Source organism: Mesoplodon bidens (genome assembly GCF_964165515.1).
Source record: "Mesoplodon bidens genome assembly, chromosome: 18".
NCBI lineage: Eukaryota > Metazoa > Chordata > Mammalia > Artiodactyla > Ziphiidae > Mesoplodon > Mesoplodon bidens.
The window spans coordinates 43,542,598-43,565,603 of NC_138175.1; the positions used below are offsets into that span (position 1 = coordinate 43,542,598).

At 50.5% G+C, this 23,006-nt stretch overlaps 1 protein-coding gene across 1 annotated transcript in view; it reads right to left on the reverse strand.

Moving 5' to 3' along the window:
- Positions 1-23,006, reverse strand: part of PEPD (peptidase D) — a 117,649-nt gene that overhangs the window by 48,020 nt on the left and 46,623 nt on the right. The window contains exon 9 of the mRNA XM_081217136.1: positions 22,635-22,681. Coding sequence (XP_081073262.1) covers positions 22,635-22,681 — 47 coding nt within the window. The remainder of the gene's footprint in view (positions 1-22,634; positions 22,682-23,006) is intronic.

Below are 23,006 nucleotides of genomic sequence, written 5' to 3' on the forward strand. Positions count from 1 at the left end.
CCACGTCAGACAGGACCAGATTCCATGATAACCTCTGAGCCCTCGGGTTCACCAGGTCCACCATGCAATACACCCGGAACCTGTCTGCTTCTCCCCTCAAACGTGCTGGCCCCAGACTGGGGCCCTGTCGCCTCTCACCACGGCAGGGGCCTCCTCGTGGGGCCTGCTGCGGCCGCCCTTGCCCCACCGCTGTGTCTGCTCAGCACAGCTGCCAAAGGCTACTCTCCATTATCAGACGGTCCCCCCGCTGCCCGACCTGTCGCCTCTCAGCCCTCACGCCCCAGCCCTCTCCTCTCTGCCTCTCGGGCCTCTGCGTTGCTCCTCTCCTCTGCCACCCCAGGGCTCGGCCCCCAGCCCCCCTGGGCCATACCCAACCTCTCTGCGAGGCTGTGATGCCACCCAACTCAAAACTGCAGATCACTCCTAGGACTCCCTCTATCACTTTTCACGGTTTTCCGTTTTCTGTAGTATTTGTCACCATCGAATATTCTGTACATTTTACTTATTTATTTTGTTTGCAGACAGGTTTCCCTCTGTTCTGTCTCTCTGCTCCTAGAGCACTGCTTGGCACCTGTAGCTCCCCCAATAAATGTCTGTAATCCAACCAACTGGCACAGGCAAGCTGGGAATGAGCCAATACTTGCTGGCCGGCGGGCAGGATGGGCCCAGGGGTGGCCTGTTTGCCAAGGACAGGCAGTGTGTGTGGGGCATCTGTCAGCCTGCTCGGCCATGACCAGTGGGAGGGTCCACAGGGCTTCCGCTGCCCTCCCGGCGAGCCCTCTGAATGGTCAACTCAGAACTCTCTGCGACGGACAACGCTAAACATAGTTCTGAGCCAGTTTTCACCGCACGGACTATATCTGGAAATGACTTTGGAAAATCCTGGTCTTGAAGGGACAGTGAAGCTGGTTTCTGTAGGTTCCGCCAAGCCCAGCGAGGTCAGCTCTGGCTGTCCCAGGTCTGCAGAGGTGACCTCGACAGCCTGCCGCATGAACATCCTCCTGGCGAGGCCGGCCTTTGTCTGGCCTCGAGACCACCTGGGAACGACTGCAACACCAACACGCCTCTTATCTGCCAGCGCAGGGGCGCAGACCCAATTCCTCGATAACCACTGGGCTGTCAGGTTCACCAGGGCCAGTGACCACATCCACAGGAAGTGAGGCTGCCTGGAAGAGGGCATGGTTGTGGGTAGGGTGGGGTGGGGTAGGATGGGGGTGGGATGTGATCTTGCTCTGACACGCACGACTTTGGCCCCAGCTGGCCTGGAGACTCCCTGGCCCCTGAATCCTCCAAGGGTTGAGTGAGGAGCCTGCGGAGTCCTCCTCTTCCTCAGGAATATTTACTGAGCACCTGCTACGTACCAGGCCGCCACAGGCCTTGAGGCAGGGCCTGTTCTCTCTGCCCTGTCTGCAGTCCAGAACTGTCCATCCCTGCTGGTGACCTCTGCCTGCTAATGACCTCTGCGCCCTCCCGCATGTCTACCCGACCTGTCCCTTTGCTCTGGACCTGTGGTCTCTAAAGAGCCACAGAGAATGTTTCTAGAGGCTGGAGCAACCTCTGAAGGCCACACCCTAGCCTCTAGACAATGGCCCCTGGGCTTCCTGACCTTGACCCAAGGTGTGGGGTGGGGTGGGGGGGTTTGAATGCCCTGCCATTTCTTAGGCACTTCAGGAGGCCATTTCTTCCACTTTAGGAGGCAGGACCTCTTCCTTTCCTAGGGTTGACCAGACTCCCCCCACCCCGATTCTGGCATTCGGTTATATGTCATCGTAATTCATAAAGTGATAGGTCTTTATCATTTTAAATTTGCATAGGTAATTTAAAAATCAGAACTCCCATAAAAGACACCTGGGCCTTTCTGGTACCCTGCACTGTACAATGATCACTGCCAGGATGAAAGAAGCAGGCCCCCATCCATTGGGCAGAGGTCGCCATGGCCGAACAGCGAAGGTCAAGCACTCTAGAGCCACGGGCCAGGGTTCCAATCCTGGCTCAATGGATTGGCCTCTTGTCAATGGTATGGCCTTGGACAAGTTACTCAGCCTCTTTGTTCCTCACTTTCCTTGCCTATAAAAGAGTCAATTGTCCCAGCTTACCCTTCCCCCTCCCCATATCCTCAAGTCCATTCTCTAGTAGGTCTGTGTCTTTATTCCTGTCTTACCCCTAGGTTCTTCATGACATTTTTTCCCCTTAATTCCATATATATGTGTTAGCATACGGTATTTGTCTTTCTCTTTCTGACTTACTTCACTCTGTATGACAGACTCTAGGTCTATCCACCTCATTACAAATAGCTCAACATGGACATATATACACTACCAAACGTAAAACAGATAGCTAGTGGGAAGCAGCTGCATAGCACAGGGAGATCAGCTTGGTGCTTTGTGACCACCTAGAGGGGTGGGATAGGGAGGGTGGGAGGGAGGGAGATGCAAGAGGGAAGAGATATGGGAACATATGTATATGTATAACTGATTCACTATGTTATAAAGCAGAAATTAACACACCACTGTAAAGCAATTATACTCCAATAAAGATGTAAAAAAAAAAAAAAAAAGAGTCAATTGTGTCTACATGCAGAAGGTTGCTGTGAGGGTGAAATGCATCGTACCCTCATTTGATGGCAGAAGAGGGAAAAGCCCAGGCCTCTGGAAATGCCTGCGGGGTTGTTGCTGCCGCCTGGCCAGTGCCCATGGCCTCCCTCTCCCAGAACTAGCTCCAGGGTAAAGGGCCTCCTTCACTGCTGGATCCCCAGGGCTCAGAACAGTGTCTGGCATACAGTTTGTGCTTAATAAATGCTTGCAGAACAAACGAATGGGCTGAAAGAGGGACAGCTGAGGGAACTTGCCCCGGCCTCAGGGGTTTTGTGTCTTACATGCTGGACCAAGAACTTCTGATCCCCAAAGCCCCTGTGCCCCTCCCTGAGAACCACCACCTTCCTGTCAGCACAGGTCACTGACAGATCATTTCTAAGACCCCAGACCCACTGCCCCAGCTCCTCCTCACTCCTCCACCTGGTCGTCAGCCCCACGAATGGCTCTGTCCCTCTAGAGATCTGTCTGACCCACCCCACCTCCTGCCCGTGGTCTAAAGGGACCTGTAAGGGCCAGGCCTGTGTGCTCTCAGGCAGGCAGAGTGAGGGGGCGTGCTTAATGGGTGTGCACAGCCCTCCACACAAACACAGCACACACACACGAATACATTACACACAACACACACACACACACACACACACTTAAGGCAGGGACATGAAATACAGCCAGGCCCTGAATGAAAGTGCAGAGCCAGGTCCCTAGGGAGCTCTCTTCCATCCAAACGCACGGATGTCATAAAAGCACAGCCCTGTGCTATGCAGCTGCTTCCAACTAGCTATCTATTTTACCTTTGGTAGTGTATATATGTCCATGCCACTCTCTCGCTTTGTCACAGCTTACCCTAATGTAAAAAAAAAAAAAAAAAAAAAGCACAGCCCTAAGGCAGAGCCTCTGTGTTTCAGGCCAGAACTACAGTGGCTGGGAGGTAGGAGGCGGAAGAAAAAGAAGCAAGCAGTCTGGAGGCGCGGCACCTGGAGCTGCCTGGACCAGACTGCCCTGTAAGGGGACAGGCAAGGGGCTTTGGGGAAGTGTGACTCGGCCTGCACTGCCTGGCTCGGCGCCGCTAGGCCGCAAGTCTGAAGCCTGGGACTCCCACCATTCCTTCTCTTCCCTCACCCCCACGTGCCATCCCTCAGCAAGCCCTCAGCTCCAGCTCCAGCCTCAAACGTCCTCCAACCCATCCTCTCCTCTCACTGCCCTGCCACCTCCTCACTGCCCGCCTGTGGCCGCCTCTGTCCACTTGCCACCCAAAGCCACAGCCTCAGCAGGTCAAGTCATGCCAATCACAGACATCTCTGAGGGGCGTCTCACTGAGACTTGGCCTACTACCTGCTCCTCTCTTACCCACCGGGCCCCGGTCCCTGTGCCCCTTGCCAGGTGGGTCAGTGCCAGGCTGGCTCCTCAGCCCCTCTCGGCCTCAGTGCAAGGGTCACGCTGGGCCGTCAGCTCCCTGTTCTTTCCTGGACTCCAACTTATCACCACATGTATTGATAATTCTCCTGCTTGCCTATCTTCCCCTCTGGAATGTCAGCGGTGAACTCCTATGGGCTGAGTTGTGTGCCCCCCAAATTCCTATGTTGAAGCCCTAACCCCAGTGCCTTAGAATGTGACGGTATGGAGACAGGGCCTTTAAAGGGGTGATTAAATTAAACTGAAGCCATTATGGGCACCTTCATCCAATCTGACTGACATCCTTATAGGAGAAGATTAGGACACAGAGACACCAGGGATGTGCACCCACTGAGGAAAATCCACGTGAGGATACAGCGAGAGGGGGGCCATCTGCAAGCCAAGGAGAGGGGCCTCAGGAGAAACCAAACCTGCCCCCACCTTGATTTTGGTCTCTTCCAGCTTCAACACTGTAAGACTATACATTTCTATCGCTTAAGCCCCCTGTCTGTGATATTTTGTTATGGCAGCCCTAGCAAACTAATACAGGCACCTTCAGGCCAGAAGGATGAGAGGTCTCCAGACGCTCTCAGGGAGGCTGTGATCACAAACCACCAGAGCCTGAATCGCCCATGACCTAAAAGCTGAACCAGAGTCCCACCAGGGTCAAAGCCAAGACCTCAGAGGCCAGAGAGAGGACATGAGGAGCCACTCCCCCAGGCTAGCTCCAGCCACAGCTTTGTTGCCTGCCAGGAGGGGCCTGTGTCTTCATGGCCGAAGACAGATGCAGAGGCCCCCACCCAGCCCGCCCCTGGCGCCCACCCCCACTCCCACCCCAAGGAAGGGCTGCCAGCCTGAACCATCCAGACTGCAGCCTCTCGGAGATTCATTTCTTTCCTCTTCAAAGCATTATAGATTGATGGCCAAGTCCTGCCGTAAATCAAAAGAAAGTCACTGCTCATTACCTACTTAGAATTCCCTGAGTTCTTCCTGGGAAACCATTTCTCAGCTGTCTGATCTCTGAGCCACCAGCACTATCTGCAAGCACGCCACCCATCACGGCGGCCACCAGACACTTGTTTCTTCCAGGCTCCTTTCTCAGCACCTAGACGCATTTTTACCTTTCTCCAGTTTCAAGAAGAGCTGCCAAGATAAATGATTCAAAGACTCCAGCTCATGCTGAAAATATATGGACTGCGTAGAGCCTCTTCTGAGTAACCCCACGTTGGGGAGAAAGGCACCAACCACACTCTCATTGGACGGGCTGTGCTGGCAGCCGGACCCCAGACTCACGCAGGCACCTGCACACTCCTTCCTGTGTCTTTTCACCTGCGGGACAGTGACTTGTCCAGCTGCAGCCAGAACCAGCTGCCCATGCCTCAGTCAAGCCCTTCCTACCCCTCAGCAGAATGTCACCTAGGGCCCCAGGGACACACACCAGCTGGCTGTGGCTAGTGGGACCAACAAGGTACCCCATTTGCAAACGAGGTGTCCCAGGAGGACCCTCTTTCCCCAGTTCTGCAGCTGGTACCTCTCTCCCAAGGAATCCCTACCCCACAAAAGGGCTACTCACCACCCAAGGGGGCAGGGCCCAGCCAATGCCAGCCTCCCCAACCCAGGGTGCCCATCTCCAGAGCCGCCAGCCCAGCTCCAGGTCGAGCAGTCAAACCCCACTTCTCTTGCTGGGATGAACAGCAAGACAAAGTAAAACAGCAAAAACAGGGACTTCCCTGCTGGTCTAGTAGTAAAGAATCCGCCTTCCAATGCAGGGGACACGGGTTCGATCCCTGGTCGGGGAACTAAGATCCCACATGCTGCGGGGCAACTAAGCCCACGCGCCACAACTGTGGAGCCCACAGGCGCGCACCACAACTAGAGAGAAGCCCGCGGGCCACAACGAAAATCCCGTGTGTTGCAACTAAGACCTGACGCAGCCAAAAATTTTAAAAATAAATAAAATAAATAAATGTTTAAAAAAAAACACACACACAGCAAAAACAAGCCCAGCCAGGCCCTGACCCTAACAGCCATCAGGCATCCACTGTACGAGGGGCTAGACGGGCAGAGCTCTCCACCAACAAGCCCCAGTCACCCAGGGCTGGAGGGGTGGCTATAGAGCACCTGGCCCTTGCCAGGACACCCAGGAGAGCCACCGGGCAGGCCGCAGTGCTGTTCCTCAAGGTCGGGATGTGAGAACAGCCCCACCTCAGGCCCAGACACAGAAGGTAGGAGACTGCACTCACAAGCGGGGGGACCCCAAGTGCTGTCACAAGTGCAGGCCACCTGGCGGGCGGGGGTGTGGCATGTTCTTGGAGGATGGCCCCGGGGGAAGGCACAGCTGGATGATGCTGGAGCAGAAGGGGATAAGGAGACGTGGCTGCCGCAGAACTGGGTTTTCTACCGGAACAGTGGAACTAACATAAACGCAGCCAGCTGGGTCTGTGAGCGGCGGTAACCACACCAGGTTCCCGCAGGTGCTGGCCGGGAGATGCCAGCCTTTGTGGCCAGGGCTGCAGCCATGGGCAGGGGCCGCCGTCTTATTCTGCTCAGAGAAGAACGGAACAGGAAGGGACTTGGGTCATGGCAGTACTGGGGCCTGAAGGAACCCAGGACACTCCACAGTGACGACATGCTAGCCCAGACCCCTGGCCTGAGGCCTGTCACCAACAGCGGACATGGCCCCCAGCCAGGCAGCAGCAGCCTGGTTCCTGGACATCCTTGTCTCTTCTGAGCCTCAAGCACAGTGTGAGGAGAGTCCCAGGTCCACGGGAGCTGCAGGAGCCCATCTCCTGACCGTCCACCTGATCCTGCACCCTTCCTCACCCTGTTCTGGGGCCACTGTGGGAGGAGGAGGCTGCAGCCAGGACCGTGGCAGGCCCTTTGACAACAGTAGAAGCTCAGAGGCCCACACGGCCCACCCTCCACGCCAGGGACCAAGAGGAGTCCCAGTGCAGGGAACAGAGGCTGGCCTGGCCTGGCGGGGGGGCTCGTGTGGGACACAGCTGTGGCTTCAGAGCAGCCCCTGTTGTTGAAACCTCTAAGTGGGAAACCCTCTCTGTGGTTCCACCATCAATAACCTCCGGGTTTTAAAAGCATGCGTGCCTGCTAGCAGATACGGGCATGGGCTTTCAGAGTTCCCGGACTAAACCTTTCGTGACATCCACAGAATTCAGAGTTAGCAGGGAAAACCTCCCAGCCCAGAATAATTGCTCCCATAGGGAGCATCTTTCTGCACCAGAATGTAATAGGTCTGGATGAGAATTTTCTAAAAACCAGCACCAAACCTTGCAGCAAAATCACAACTGTCTGCTTGTTCTGGGGGCCAAACCGAAATAACAGCTCCTACAGGATAATTCCTCACCAGACGCTCCTGAGACCCAGAGCAATGCTTTATGACCATCGGACGCAGACAGGGCAGATTGCCCTCCGAGATGGGCCCCTGGTCCACACACCACATCCTCACCTGTTCCTATCTGCCATGGGGCTCCTCCTGTACGGAAAAGCAGAAAAGCCACTCCAGGGTCGGGGTGAGGGCCAGTACCAGCTCAGAGGCCTAGGGGCACCTGGAAGGTAACTTGTAAAGGAGTGAAGCTGACCAGAGATTTACACACAAAATATGAGAGACAGTCCTTTGATTTTCCCCATAGCACTCCCATTTTTCTTGAAATACATGATCCTTTTGACTATTTTTCCTCTTTCCTTCTTTTGATAGAGACACTGGTATGAGAAATCTTTCTCAACTACGAAAGAACCAATGTCATGAGAGCCATGAGAAAAGGTAGTGGAAAGAGTCTGCCTCAGTCCTGGGGGAGGCATCAGGGAGGGGTGGGGCCTGCAGCATGTGCCCCAAAGGCTACTCTGCCCGACTGGGCTGCTGCTCTATGGGAGTTTCAGCCCAAGGATACTATCAAGTTCAGTATCTAGGGAAACCCAGAGAAGTCTCCTGATTTTTAACTGTTGACTTAGAACAACCAAAACAAACCAAAAAATTCCACTGTGTGGGCCACACTAACACTGCTTACACCCTGGGTCTAGCCCAAAGGCTACCCACCAGTTTACAACCTCTGTACTTTGTCTTGCTAGAAAATTCCTCCTGGGGAGTAAGAAGTAGGGACACCAGAGTTTCCACTCCCCACAAGACCCTAACTTGACAGAGGCTTCTGGAAAGCCACAGGGTCTGCAGCCCATTCTCACCAGGGCTCCCAGGGGAAGGCAGGCCAGCTAATGGGGTATGGCCAAAGCCAGCTCCAGCAGCAGCCGGTGCAGGGGAGATGTCCCCCACTGCCCGAGAGCGAAGGCCTGCTGCACCCCCGGTGTGGCTCACGCCCTCCTCAGCTCCTTTGGGTGGCTCAACTTGGCAGTGAATCCACAGGCAACCCAAACCTTCCTCCCCTTTTCTTCTGGGCCTGGGCCATTTCAGCGGCACCCTGCATCTCGGGGTCAATCAGACAGCTCTCGTTCAGCTGTGCAGAAGCAGCCAGAGCAAGTCTCCCTTCGGGAAACCGGAAGCAACTTAGAGTCTCTGGCCCATGTTTTTGTTTTTGTTTTTTGCGGTACGCGGGCCTCTCACTGTTGCAGCCTCTCCCGTTGCGGAGCACAGGCTTCGGACACGCAGGCTCAGTGGCCATGGCTCACGGGCCCAGCCGCTCCGCGGCACGTGGGATCTTCCCAGACTGGGGCACGAACCCGTGTCCCCTGCATCAGCAGGCGGACTCTCAACCACTGCGCCACCAGGGAAGCCCTGGCCCATGTTTTTACGGGCTCCACAAGGTCAGCACATCTGAAGAGCAAGAGCCAACAGTCATGGATGGAGAAGGGGCCACAGTGGAGAGGGGCTCTCTAAGACCACAGATGTGGTGGCCGAGGTATAAAATGAGCGTGATACGGGAGGGGCAGAGCTTCTGGAAGGGGGTCACAGGAAGTGAATGAGAAGACAAGCTTGCGAACTGTCCACCGACGCAGAAGTGGGGATGGTGAGAGAAAAGATGAGAGCCCCGAGGCAGGGACAACCCCAGGCCTGTCTACACAGCTGCTGGCACCCAATGGGTCACCATGTTAGCTCCTGAAACTGAGAAGGAAGCCACAGAGAGACCAGGGAGTGAAATCTGTCCAGGGTGACATGATATATAATTACATTACAGGTCTCAGATAACATGACCCAAGGGGATAAATGCCTGTCCCTGGGGAGTGACTAGCGAGACAAGAGACAGGAAATACAGAGCGTGTCACATTCTCACTTGAGTGTGCACACGGCCACTGCCTCTGGCCTGTCCTGGCTGGTAGCCCAGCTGTTCCTGACTCCACAGAGCTGTTGCTGGCATCACCGGACCTGTCACCTGGATCACAGTCAACAGGCTGTGTCCTCCTCCACCTCGTCTGCTCTGTGTCTAGGTGTGACTGCTTCTCTGCTCTACCTTTCACTGGCTTAGGTCAGAATACACCTGATCTGAGTCTTGCCACTTGAGTTGTCCTGCCCTCCGCACCCACCCGCACTGCCTGGCTGAAGAGCTGTCGGCTAACAGGAGGCCCAACTCATGCCTCTTTTCAAGGAGCCACCTCCAGGGCCTCCTACCCAGCTGGCGAGGCTAGTGGGATCCATGACTCCCAAAGCATGGCTGAAGCACAGAACGGTACCGAGACAGATCCTTGGGAAATACTGCTGCGCTCAAGAGTCCTAAAAACATCAGGCAAGAAAATTAAAAGTTCCCGACAAAAGAGAAAGAATATGATTGGCCTAAGATCTCCGGCAACAATGGAGGGAACGTTTTCATAGAACAGAGATTCAATACCCAGTAAAGCCCTCCTTCACACAGGAGGCAACACAAGGACCCTCCAATGTGCGGGGTCAAATTAAATGCTTTAGAGGAAAGGGAAAATGCAGTACAAAATAGGGGTCCAAGCTGGATTCAGTAAGACAGTGACATCTAAATAACTGTATTAAAATGATTAACTTCTTAACACCAACTTTCCAACGACAAAAAAAATTTTCTTTCAAAGCCAGGACAAAAACCAGAAAGCACCAAAGGAGACTCTGGATGAAAAACCAAACATACTGATCATCACCACAGATGCGAATGGCCCTCCTAACACTGGGAGGGGCTCAATTTGGAACAAGTAAACCGCAACCAATGAACAAAATTCAAAATAAAGGAGTAAGCAAAGATACACCAGGAAAATGTAAGAAAAGAAAACATTTAATAGCAAAACCAGTATCAGTTAAAGTCAGATTAAAGATAAAAAGGATTAATTAGGTGAAAATGGTTCTTAAAAGCTGTAAAAAGGTAAAATATCACAATAAAGTCTTAATCATCAAACTTTATATGTCAAACAACTTGGGAGGGAAATGAATAAAACAAAAGCTACGAAGAATCACAAAGAGGAATTCATAAAACCATCTCTCTTAATCTTAAATATACAAAAATCAGGAAGGAGGCAGAGGACTGGAATAAGGTAAGAAATCTGATTTCATGTACACCAAAGTGCACTCTACTTTTTTTTATTAAAACATAAACATTTTCCAGTATTCTATAAAAGATTGAGAAAGAATATGTCTAGATAGGCCACAAAGGAAAATCTCAAAATTTACATAGACTATAATCTCTCACTATAAAGGTGATAAAACCAGAAACTAATAATAAAAAGTTAACAAACCACACATCTACCTAGAAATGAAAAGAAATGCTCTTAGTTCATTTCTTGGGTTAAGAAACAAATCAATCAAAACCTCTTAGGATATGGTCAAAGCAGCATTAAAAAATATATTAGCTAAAATTCACTTATTACTGAAGAGGAAAAAATAAAAAACTAAGATTCAACTAAACAAGTTAAAAGATGGATGTCCAAAACAAGGTCAGGAAGGGGGAGAAAGAAATCAAGAATAAAACTGGGAATCCATGAGTTAGACAAGCAGAACCAATAAATACATTTAATAACTGATTTTATGAAAATACCAATAAAACTGGTATAATTCTGGCAATGCTAATCAGTAGAAAAAGAATACAAACACATAATATTAGGAATGAGAAAGGAAATACAACTACAGTTACAGAGGATTTCTTGGTGGGGTGGGGAGCCACGCTGTGTGGCTTGCAGGACCTTCGTTCCCCGACCACAGGTCACTCCTGGGCCCGGGGAAGTAAAAGCACGAGTCCTAACAACTGGAGCGCCAGGGATTCCCTAGGGAACATACTTCTAAACACTTAGACAGTAAACTCGATAACTTGGGTCTAAGAAGTGTAAAATTCTTGAAAACAAAAATGTTCCAGGAAAAACTTGAAAAGGTATCAAAGAAATTCGCCCCAAAGTAACAGTAGGTTCTGACAGCTTCAAAAGACTTCTTTATACCTTCAAGGAACAGACAGCCCCTATGCTTTCTAAATTGTTCCAAAAAACGGAAAAATGTGGAGAGCTTCCCAGACCATGATCTCAAAAACTCTCATCTTAAAATATGACTAAGAAGTTAAAAAAAAAAGTCTACCTCAATCCCCTATTTTGAACCTATATACAATGCCAGTAAAATAACATCAAAACAATCATTATCTCCTATACACTAATGATGAAAAATCGGAAAGAGAAATTAAGGAAACACTCCCATTTACCATGGTTACAAAAAGAATAAAATACCTAGGAGTAAACCTACCTAAGGAGACAAAAGACGTGTATGCAGAAATCTATAAGACACTGATGAAAGAAATTAAAGATGATACAAACAGACGGAGAGATATACCATGTTCTTGGATTGGAGGAATCAACATTGTGAAAATGACTATATTACCCAAAGCAATCTACAGATTCAATGCAATCCCTATCAAACTACCAATGGCATTTTTCACAGAACTAGAACAAAAAATTGCACAGTTTGTATGGAAACACAAAAGACCCCGCATAGCCAAAGCAATCTTGAGAATGAAAAACGGAGCTGGAGGAATCAGGCTCCTGGACTTCAGACTATACTACAAAGCTACAGTAATCAAGACAGTATGGTACTGCCACAAAAACAGAAATATAGATCAATGGTACAGGATAGAAAGCCCAGAGATAAATCCATGCACATATGGTCACCTTATTTTTGATAAAGGAGGCAAGAATATACAATGGAGAAAAGACAGCCTCTTCAATAAGTGGTGCTGGGAAAACTGGACAGCTACATGTAAAAGAATGAAATCAGAACACTCCCTAACACCATACACAAAAATAAACTCAAAATGGATTAAAGGGGGCCTCCCTGGTGGCGCAGTGGTTGAGAGTCTGCCTGCTGAGGCAGGGGACACGGGTTCGTGCCTCGGTCTGGGAAGATCCCACATGCCGCGGAGCGGCTGGGCCCGTGAGCCATGGCCACTGAACCTGCACGTCCGGAGCCTGTGCTCCGAAACGGGAGAGGCCACAACAGTGAGAGGCCCGCATCCCACAAAAAAAAAAAAAAAAGGATTAAAGAGTTAAATGTAAGGCCAGACACTATAAAACTCTTAGAGGAAAACATAGGGAGAACACTCTATGACATAAATCAAAGCAAGATCCTTTTTGACCCACTTCCTAGAAAAATGGAAATAAAAACAAAAATAAACAAATGGGACCTAATGAAACATAAAAGCTTTTGCACAGCAAAGGAAACCATAAACAAGACGAAAAGACAACCTTCAGAATGGGAGAAAATATTTGCAAGTGAAGCAACTGACAAAGAATTAATCTCCAAAATTTACAAGCAACTCATGCAGCTCAATATCAAAAAAACAAACAACCCAATCCAAAACCAGGCAGAAGACTTAAATAGACATGTCTCCAAATAAGATATACAGATTACCAACACACACACATGAAAGGATGCTCAACATCACTAATCATTAGAGAAATGCAAATCAAAACTACAATGAGGTATCACCTCACACCAGTCAGAATGGCCATCATCAAAAAATCTACAAACAATAAATGCTGGAGAGGGTGTGAAGAAAAAGGGAACCCTCTCGCACTGTTGGTGGGAATGTGAATTGGTACAGCCACTATGGAGAACAGTATGGAGGTTCCTTAAAAAAACTAAAAATAGAACTACCATACGACCCAGCAATCTCACTACTGGGCACATACCCTGAGAAAACCATAATTCAAAAAGAGTCAGGTACCACAATGTTCATTGCAGCTCTATTTACAATAGCCAGGACATGGAAGCAACCTAAGTGTCCATCAACAGATGAATGGATAAAGAAGATGTGGCACATATATACAATGGAATATTACTCAGCCATAAAAAGAAACGAAATTGAGTTATTTGTAGTGAGTTGGATGGACCTAGAGACTGTCATACAGAGTGAAGTAAGTCAGAAAGAGAAAAATAAATACTGTATGCTAACACATATATATATGGAATCTAAAAAAAAAGTTTCTGGAGAACCTAGGGGCAGGACAGGAGTAAAGATGCAGATGTAGAGAATGGAATTGAGAACATGGGGAGGGGGAAGGGTAAGCTGGGATGAATGAGAGAGTGGCATGGACATATATGCACTACCAAATGTAAAAGAGATAGCTCGTGGAAAGCAGCTGTATAGCACAGGGAGGTCAGCTCAGTGCTTTGTGACCACCTAGAGGGGTGGGGTAGGGAGGGTGGGAGGGAGACACAAGAGGGAGGAGATATAGGGATATATGTATATGTATAGCTGATTCACTTTGTTATACAGCAGGAACTAACACACCATTGTAAAGCAAGTATACTCCAATAAAGATGTTAAATAAATACATAAAACAATCATTATGATGCTTATTAGATATACTATTCTATATACTATACATATATTAATTCACCAAATCCTCCCAACTATCCTATGAAGTGCTATTATTATCCTTTCTTCCAGATGAGGAAACTGAGGCACAGTAAGTGGCACAACTGGGACCCAAACCCAGGACACCAGTCTCTAGAGACCATGCCCTAACCTCTAAAGTGGACTGCCTCCCCATTTCAATCCTGCAGCTTATTAAAACAGTAATCCACCACAACAAATTAGGGTGTGCCGGGGATGCCTGGCTGGCTCTGCACCAGGGAGTCTAGTCATAAAATTAATCTAAGGAACACCCAGTGCCCAATCTTGGTATCTGATACCATGATCCAATAAAAGGAACAAGGGCTCCTTGGAGAAATGGCTGATTCAAGGGCTGGAGCAAGGGATATACAAGATGAGCCTGGAGTATCCTGCAGTGCCAGAAACTAAGAAAGTGTTCAAAAAGCAAAATTATGCAGTGTGTCAGAGGGACATGGGAGCCAAATGAAAGAGTCCCCAATGGCCAAGCTGGAACAATTTAAGCAACAAAATAATGTATTGATAATATTGGTTTATAACCCAAAGTATAAAATATATATCTATGAGTCCATACAGATATAAGTAAATAAACGATTGAATAAATAAACAGGAGACAAGAGACAAATCTTCTGTACAGAAGAATTACAAATAGTGTATGTAGATAATTCCCCGCTCAAGGAGATAGAGTATAACTCCCCACTCCTTAAGTGTGGGCTGTGTATTCTGCCTTCTGAAAAATACAGTATGGAAAGGGGGAAAACAAGTACGTTTACGGTGGAGAAACTTGACAAATACTAGTTCAGTTAGGTGATCAAGGTCATCATCAGTGATAAGTCAGTTCACTAACATGTACCCTTGAAACAATGAGATATACAAGTGGCACTTTACCTCTGGGGTCCTCCTCCCAATGACACATATCTCCAATCTAACCATCACAAAAACATCAGAAAAACTAAAACCGAGGGACGGTCTACAAAATACCTGACCAGTACCCCTCAAAACTGTTAAGGTCACTGAAAACAAGGAAAGTCAGAGAACTGGCCACAGCCCAGGGCAGCCGAAATGTAATGTGGAATCCTGGAACAGAAAAAGGTTATTAGGTAAAAGCTGAGGAAAGTGGAATAAAGTATGGACTTTTGATAATAATAATATATCAACCAGATTCATGGACTTCCCTGGTGGTGCAGTGGTTGGGAGTCCGCTTGCCAATGCAGGGATCATGGGTTCGATCCCTGGTCTGGGAAGATCCCACATGCCGCAGAGCAACTAAGCCCATGTGCCACAACTACTGAAGCCCGCGCACCCTAGAGCCAGTGCACCGCAACTACTAAGCCTGTGTGCTGCAACTACTGAAGCCCACACACCTAGAGCCCGTGCTCTGCAACAAGAGAAGCCACCGCAATGAGAAGCCTGCACACCGCAACGAAGAGTAGCCCCTGCTCATCACAACTAGAGAAAGCCCGCACACAGCAACAAAGACCCAACACAGACACAAAACAACAAAACAAAAACAAACAAAACACTGTTCGTGAGTGGTGACAATGTATCACAATCACATTAACAACAGGGGAAAAAGAGAACTGTCTGTAATATTCCTGTAACTTTTCTGTGATCTAAACCTGTTCTAAAGTCAAATGTTTATTAATTGCTTAAAACACAGACACACAAGGCTGATAAAATTCAACATCCTTTCCTGATAAAATCTCCTAGTAAGCCAGGAAGAAGACACTACTTCCTTAAACTTACGATAAATATTTTTCGAAAATCAACAGCACCACGTTCAACGGTGAAATACTAGAGGCAAGTCCATGAAGATGCCTGCTGGCACCACTGTTACCTAATGCGTTCTCCAGGGGCAATTCCCCCAGCATCTGAAAAGAAAAGGCCTATTTCTGTTGGCTTTGCCCCCCAAAAGCTCTAATTAGGGCTGCATCAACCAGGGTGCACATTTGCAGGAAGTCCTTCCCTCTGGTTCTTTGCCCAGCTTTCTGGCTGGATCTCACACAAGTTTATGTCCTAAATGTGCCCATTTCTCAGTTACTTTTTAAGCAAAATGAGCAATCCAGGCTTTAAGCCACAGATCCCCACGACCCCTAAGACCCAGCTACACTCTCAGACACTGGGCTCTGCAGAACCTCTTGGTTCTCCTCCCTGATGTCAGGTCTGCAGACAGGGCAGGCTGGGTGGGCACGTAGGACCTGCCCTGCCTGGTATCGGGGGGCCCAGGATGAGGTAAAGCCTGCTCAAAACCCCAGGAATTCTCCACCCAAGATGGCCCTGACTCTTCTGTCAGAAAGGGCTCAGCTCAAATACACCAAGGTGTGGCGGGGTGCAGGACTCATGGGCTGCCTTCCTGAGGGGTGCACCGAACAGATGGGGGTTTCCTGACCCTTTCGTGGTGGGCTGTGTGTGGCTCATCTGCAACCGTCGAGGAAGTGCTGGCAGGAAAGCCGCACCAGCCACCCAACGCAAGGCAAAGAGCTGGCTGGGCCACACCCAGACCTGGGGGTCTCAGCAGGCCAGGCCGCAGCCTAATCCCTCAAAGTGGCCAGCGAGAGTGAGTGACATGTCTGCTGTGGAGGGTGCAGGGTACTCACCACCCAGACAGTGACCAGGCCCACAGAGGAGGGCCCATCACAGCTGTTCTTACCCAGGGGCTCTGGTCTCAGTGGTTGCCTGGACCCAGACCTGCCACAAAGGCCCCAGGCAAAATCTAGCACCTTCCTGAGGTAGATAAACTGAGGGCAGTCTCCCTGAGGCCCAAGCTTGCCTAGGGTGAGACCAGATTACATTGGACTACTCCAGGGAACATCTCCAGGACCTCCAGGAAAGCGGGAAGTAATAAGGGCCTCTTGGTGCTGTCCATGACCAATGACACCAGGATCCCAGCATGACCCATGGGGGTGCTCAGAGATACACAGGGCCATGTCTGACCACCACACCCAGCATGCCAGGCAGAGAGAGACCCAGAGTGAGAGGAGGGCCACACAGGCCCAGGCGTCTAAGAGACGGCCCCGCAGGGGTTACAGTGCACCAGGAGGGATGGGCAGAGAAAGAAGAGGATGCTAACCTGAGAGCAGGAGATGCAGCTCCTGCAGATCTGACAGAGAAGCTGGTCCAGACGAGAAGGGGGTGGGGTGGCACTGCAAAGAGTGAGGGGTGGGCTCAGGGGTAACTGTGCTGCGGAGGCCTGGGCGGGAGAGACAGAAAAGGTCAGACACGCCCGCCTAAGCTGGCCGCAGATACAATCACCACGGCTTAGTAGGGGTGCAGGGTTTCCTGTAAACTCTCCCACCTTCCAATTACCCTCACTACAGTTAGATTTTCTAATCCTCAGGAAAAACAAAAAAACAGGCCTTTTTTAACAAGAACACAGCAAGGATTTTTGCAGCCTGTCCCTGGGTGGATAATCTGAAAGATCAACCACCGATCAAGCCACTGATCCAGCACCACGTGGCCTGGATGGAATCTGTGTGTGAGTGTGTGGTATGTGTATGTGATGTGGGACATGTGTGTGTGCAGTATGTGGTGGGAGTGTGTGTGTCTGTGTGTGTGTGGTTTGGAGTGTATGTGTGGTGTGTGTGTGTATGTGTGGTGTGTGGTATGAGTGGATGTGTGTGTGTGTGTGGTGTGTGGTGTGTGGTGGGGTGTGTGTGTGTGTGTGTGTGTGTGTGTGTGTTGTGTAGTATGAGTGGTGGGGGGTTGTCTGTAGGGGGGAGACCCCCACCCTCCAGCCCTGGGGAGAAGACCCTCAGGCCTGGCCCTGTCTAGCCGCCCCCAATCCGGGTCCAGTGGGCACACTGAACACACAGATTCCTGACTTGCTCCTTCTGGCCAAAGGGGAGAAAAAAGCAAGGCGACTCTGAGCACAGAGTAGTCCAGCCGTGCAGTTCAACATTAACAAATGACTGAAAGAAGTGAGAGAGTGGCATGGACATATCTACACGACCAAATGTAAAATCCATAGCTAGTGGGAAGCAGCCGCATAGCACAGGGAGATCAGCTCGGTGCTTTGTGACCACCTAGAGGGCTGGGATAGGGAAGGTGGGAGGGAGACGCAAGAGGGAGGGGATATGGGGATATATGTATACGTATAGCTGATTCACTTTGTTATACAGCAGAAACTAACACACCATTGTAAAGCAAGTATACTCCAATAAAGATGTTAAAAAAAAAAACGACAAAGAAAACAGGAGACTCTTATTGTGGGCTGATGCCTGTGATGGAGCACAGGGAAACCCAGGCCTTGTCAGGGGTCTCCAGATGGGGTCCGGTTGTCCACCAAGAAGGACGCCAGCCAGGGGAGGAGGACAACGCCGTGTTGTCCCCTAGTACACCTCACAGACCCCTCTGCCTGTTAAATGACTCCCACACCCGCCAAGGGAGCTGCCGGGAAAGGGCCCGAAATGCCCCATTCACTGATAGGTTGGGAGAGAAAGAGAGCGTAATTTCAGTTAACGTCCCAGACTGTCAAAAACATCAAGTTATTAATCTCCTTGTGGCAAATGTGAACCGGGACCTGCTTACACAGCCAATTGAGCATGCTCTAAATTAGTGTTTGCCGGTAATTGATTCAGCTGCCAGCCCCATGCCAGCCGGCTATAAGCCGGTGATGCCACTAACATAAGTAACATGAGGAGGCAAAACGCATTGCCTGGTTGGGCCTGCAGTCAGATGCCATCAGCACCTGATTTACCCAAACATTAACGTCTTATTGGTTTAACACAATTTACCACACCTCAATTGCAGAAACTGATTTTCATTTTCCCTGGAACCCTGCTCGCAGGCACAGCACGGAGGAGGAGTCTTAATAAATGCCACCAGCTGGCTTCCTTGTTTCTAACATGCCTTCCAGATTTTATGACAAACCTTTGATGATAAAATAAAAAGATGAGGCTTAGAACTGGGTCTCCTGGCCAGCGGCCCTTGTCTGAGTCTGAGCGCTGTTGCGCCGGTGGTATGCCCGCCTTCCAGAAAATAAGCCCCAATCTCCCCCCTACCCCCACCCCCAGGAGTTCCTGCCCTTCCTGCCCTGTGTCCCTCCATGGGGCTGGAGCTGGCCATGCTCTCAGCAGAACGTCCAGAAGGTTCTAGAGATGCTCTTCTAAGCCAGGGGTCGGTGGCCTGGACCTTCCTGGGCATCGGTCCAGCCTGTGTTAAGGAGGCCACACCTCCTGGGGAGCCCCCACCTGCTTTAGACGCGACCTCACACTCCTACTTGGTTACAAGAAGAATGCTGAAGTTCACAGCGGCAGAGAAGACAGGAGAAAGTAGTTCAGGACATTTTCTTCTCTCTCCTGCCCATCCATCTAACCCGCCCATATGTATTTCCTGATACCAACTGTGGGGCAGACACTGCAGATTAACGAGATGGGGCCTCCGAGAGAAAGTGCCCAGGCTCCAAGAACACAGGCCACAAAACAGCATCCCAGGCTACCTGGGCAGTGACGTGCCTGTGGGGACAGAGAAAGTGACGTCGGCCCCCTTACCACTACAGACGCCCCCGGGCTCAGGCTGGCACTGGCAGTGGGTGGTGCCCTCCTCAAATCTGGCCAGGGACACCTCAATGTCCCGGGAGGACCATTCTCCCACTGTCTTCAGGGGGTGACACCATCTGCCTCCCAGGGTCACCCCTCCTACCTGCCCTTCGGGAATAGACTCTATCTCTTGTCCTCATCATCTCTAACTCAGCTTTTAAAACCCCTCCCCACACTCCACCCCAGGAACCCCCCTGCTCTCAGGTCTCAGGGACCCAGAGATCAGATGGCCCCCCTGCCGGGCTGAGGGTGCGAGGGTAGCCACTGCTTCCCCCCGTACCCCCTACGGCCAGCCGCAGGGTGGGCGTGACACATAGTATGTGCACAACAGGGCACACACCTGGCACGTTGAACTGGATTAATGCCACTCAGCACCCTCAGGGAGGCTGCTTCTGGCCCAGAGCCTCAGGATCATTTCTCCGAGGGCCGCCCCTGGTCCACAGAGGAGGCAGCAATGGGGCCAACCTGGGACGCAGGGTGGAGCGGGAGGCTGAGCAGTTTGTAGACAAATGTAAGATCTCCCCGGAGCTCAGCTCAACAAGAGGGTCTCCTTCAAACAACAGCCAACCGCAATGTGTAGACCCTGAATCCCAACTCATACAAACCAGTTCTAAAAAGATAGTTTTAGACAACATGAACTACACATTTATAACGTTAAGGATTATTGGTAACTTACTTAGACGTGATAAGGACACAGTGGTTACATGAAAAGGAAAACAATACCGTCATCCACTGAGATACCCACTGACGCATTTACGGGTAAAATGACACAATGTCTGGGGTTTGGTTTTAAATACTCCAGTAAAACAAGACGAAACAGAAAACCCTGATGGGGACTTCGACGTTCATTATACTCTTCGACGTGCGGGTGGGGGTTATTTGAAATGTGTCATTAAAAGAAAAAAGAAGACCTCTATTACCTTGGGTTTGGAAGTAGGGAGCTGGGGGAGGTATGCTGAGTGACCAGCCCCTGACCCAGAACTCACACCCTGGTTGATTTGGCTCTGGGACACCGAGGACGGCTCAGGCCCCTGCCAGGAGCCACCTTCAGAGCTGGACTCCCCGCAGTTTAGGGCACAATGCAGCAGTCAGCGTGGCTACACAATGGAGCAAGCGAGTCCTGCTCCAATTTCTGGGTCGTTTTATTTGAAGCATCAGCTGTGGGTCACTATGGGCCAATTCAGCTGGGAACAGGTTTCTGGGCCAGTGCCAATCTGACGGACCCACTGCCCAGCCCACCTCCCTGGCAGCCCCGCAGAACTCCTCCTGTCCCAGGTGGGGGGTGGGGGCAAGGACCCGGGAATCCCAGAGCACGGAGGCAAGAGCTAGACGGCTCCGCCCCTTCCCCCGTCCTCCTTGGGCTGTCCTGAGGCGCTGGGTCCTTGATGACTCATTTGTTCCATGCCCCCTCCTGGGAAGGCACAGCAGCGGGGCCTCTGAGGCCATGTTAACCTCTTACGTCCCAGGGTAAGGGGAGGGAACTATAGAGGCTCCCTGTTCAGGACTCCTTTAAGGGTTATTAGACTTTGAGGAAAAGCCGCCTACCCCCAAGCCACGTGATGGTGATTGTAACTGCCCACGGTGCCCACCGCCGGCTCTGTCTGTACCTCGCCCTCACTGTGCTCTGCTAAGGTGTCCGCCTACCCCCAAGCCACGTGATGGTGATTGTAAATGCCCACGGTGCCCACTGCCGACTCTGTCTGTACCTCGCCCTCAGTCTGCACTGCTCAGGTGTGGAGGCAGAGTGGCCCTGAGGGTACCTGGGGCGGACACGGGCCCTGCAAGGTGGGGACAGGGCAGCAGCACCAAGCTCTTACAAGGCCAGGCAGGAAAGGGCAGCCCAGGGCGGAGGGTACAAGGTAAAACGCTTTTTCGTACTCACAACACTTCTGACGGCAAATATGTAGGTTTTCCACGCTAAGCAATTCTCCGCTTCTCTGTGGACACCTTCTGACCCTAACGAACTGCCAGTCCGTGCAGACCCCACAGGTTAAGGGCTCAGTCCCACGAAACTGCCCCCTCTTCAGGCACCAATCACAAGCCCAGGCCTCCTTGACCTCTGACCCATCGGCCTTAAATCAGGGGTTCCCACAAAACCTAGCCTTGGGTTTCATAATCTGCTAGAATGGCTCGCAGAACTCAGGAGAGTGCTTTACTTACTGTTATCACTTTATTAGGGAGAATACAACTCAGGAAGAGCCAAATGGAAGAGAAGCAGAGGGCGAGGTGTGGGGGAGGGACGTGGAGCTTCCAAACCCTCTCCAGGGATGCCAGCCTCCCAGCACCTCCGCGTGTTCACCAACCTAGACGCTTTCCAAACCCTTTGGTTTAGGGCTTATGCAAGTGCCATTACCTCCTTAGATCCAGGATTGATTAAATCACTGGTCAGGACTCAATCTCCATCTCTAGTCCCTCTCTTCTCCCAGGAGGTCGGGGCCTCCAAGAGTCCCTCATTAGCAAAAACTCAGGAGCGGTGGAAAGGGGCTTATTATAAAGAACAACAGATGCTCCTATCAGGGAATTTCAAAGGTTTTACAAGCTCCGTGCCAAGAACTGGGGGCAGAGACCAAATACGCATTTCCTATTAGGTCACAGGGGGAGAAACGGCAGCTTCAGTGTCTTCTCCCCACAGGGGCTCCCACGCAGTGCAGTCACTGGTGACAGACTCGGGAATGGGGGCTTCCTGCCCCAGGAGGTGGCCGGGAGGGGAGCCACTGGGGCAGTTTGGGTCTGACCCCAGGGCTTCTTCACGCTGTGGGCAGCAGCACGCTAACTGACCCCTGGGTCCTGGAGCGGGGCTGAAGAGCTGGCCAGGCCACACCCAGCACAGCAGGGGAGCCCTGGGAAGGCCCCGGGTGGCAACAGGCTCCCTGCAGCCTAACTGGAGCTGCAGGATGATGGAGCTCTCCAGAACGCTTTATGAGCCACTTAACCAACCCGCAACCCGGTCGACCAAGCACAGCAGACATAATGGCAGTGTTTACCCATAAAAATGGCAAGCTGTTTTACTAGCGGCTTTCAGAGTCACAATAGCAGCTATTTGGTAGTTTCCTGCAAATTGCAGCAACAAAGTCCAAGAGTGGAATGATGGGGCACTAAACCACCCTGAAAAGTAATCAAAGACCATTACCATCAAACACTCTGCCAAGGGCCAGGGAGGTGGCCACAGTCGGAAGAAAAATCCTCTTTGCCCACGACGCCGAAGCCCTACTCCTAATCCCCACTCAATGTGTGTGCCAGGCTGCGCGCCTCATCTGTTACTTGCTCAGCGAACGTAAATTACTGTTTTTTACATTTTAATCTTTACCCAGAGAAACACAGCAGCTTACCTTTCCATCTCATATTCTTTCATTCCCACTTTTACAGCCTTCATTACCTGGAGGATGGATATTAAGCAAAGACATTTGTATTAAGGAGATAAGTAACACTACCTTATAAATAATGTATAGCATTTTTTCAAAAGAATCTCTTCTCTTAAAAAAAAAAAAGAATGATACGTGCACACAGTGGTGCAGAAATGTGACAAATTAGAACTTTTTTAAAGCTCCAAAGTCATACAGTTTATTTAAACCACTCCGGAGCACTTCTGTTCAGAAGTCAATAAACACCTTGGGAGGCAAGTGAAGATTTAGCCAAGACGTGTTTGGTGAATACTTAATGCTCAGAAGCCTATGACAACTATCCTAAGAGGTTTCCTTCCT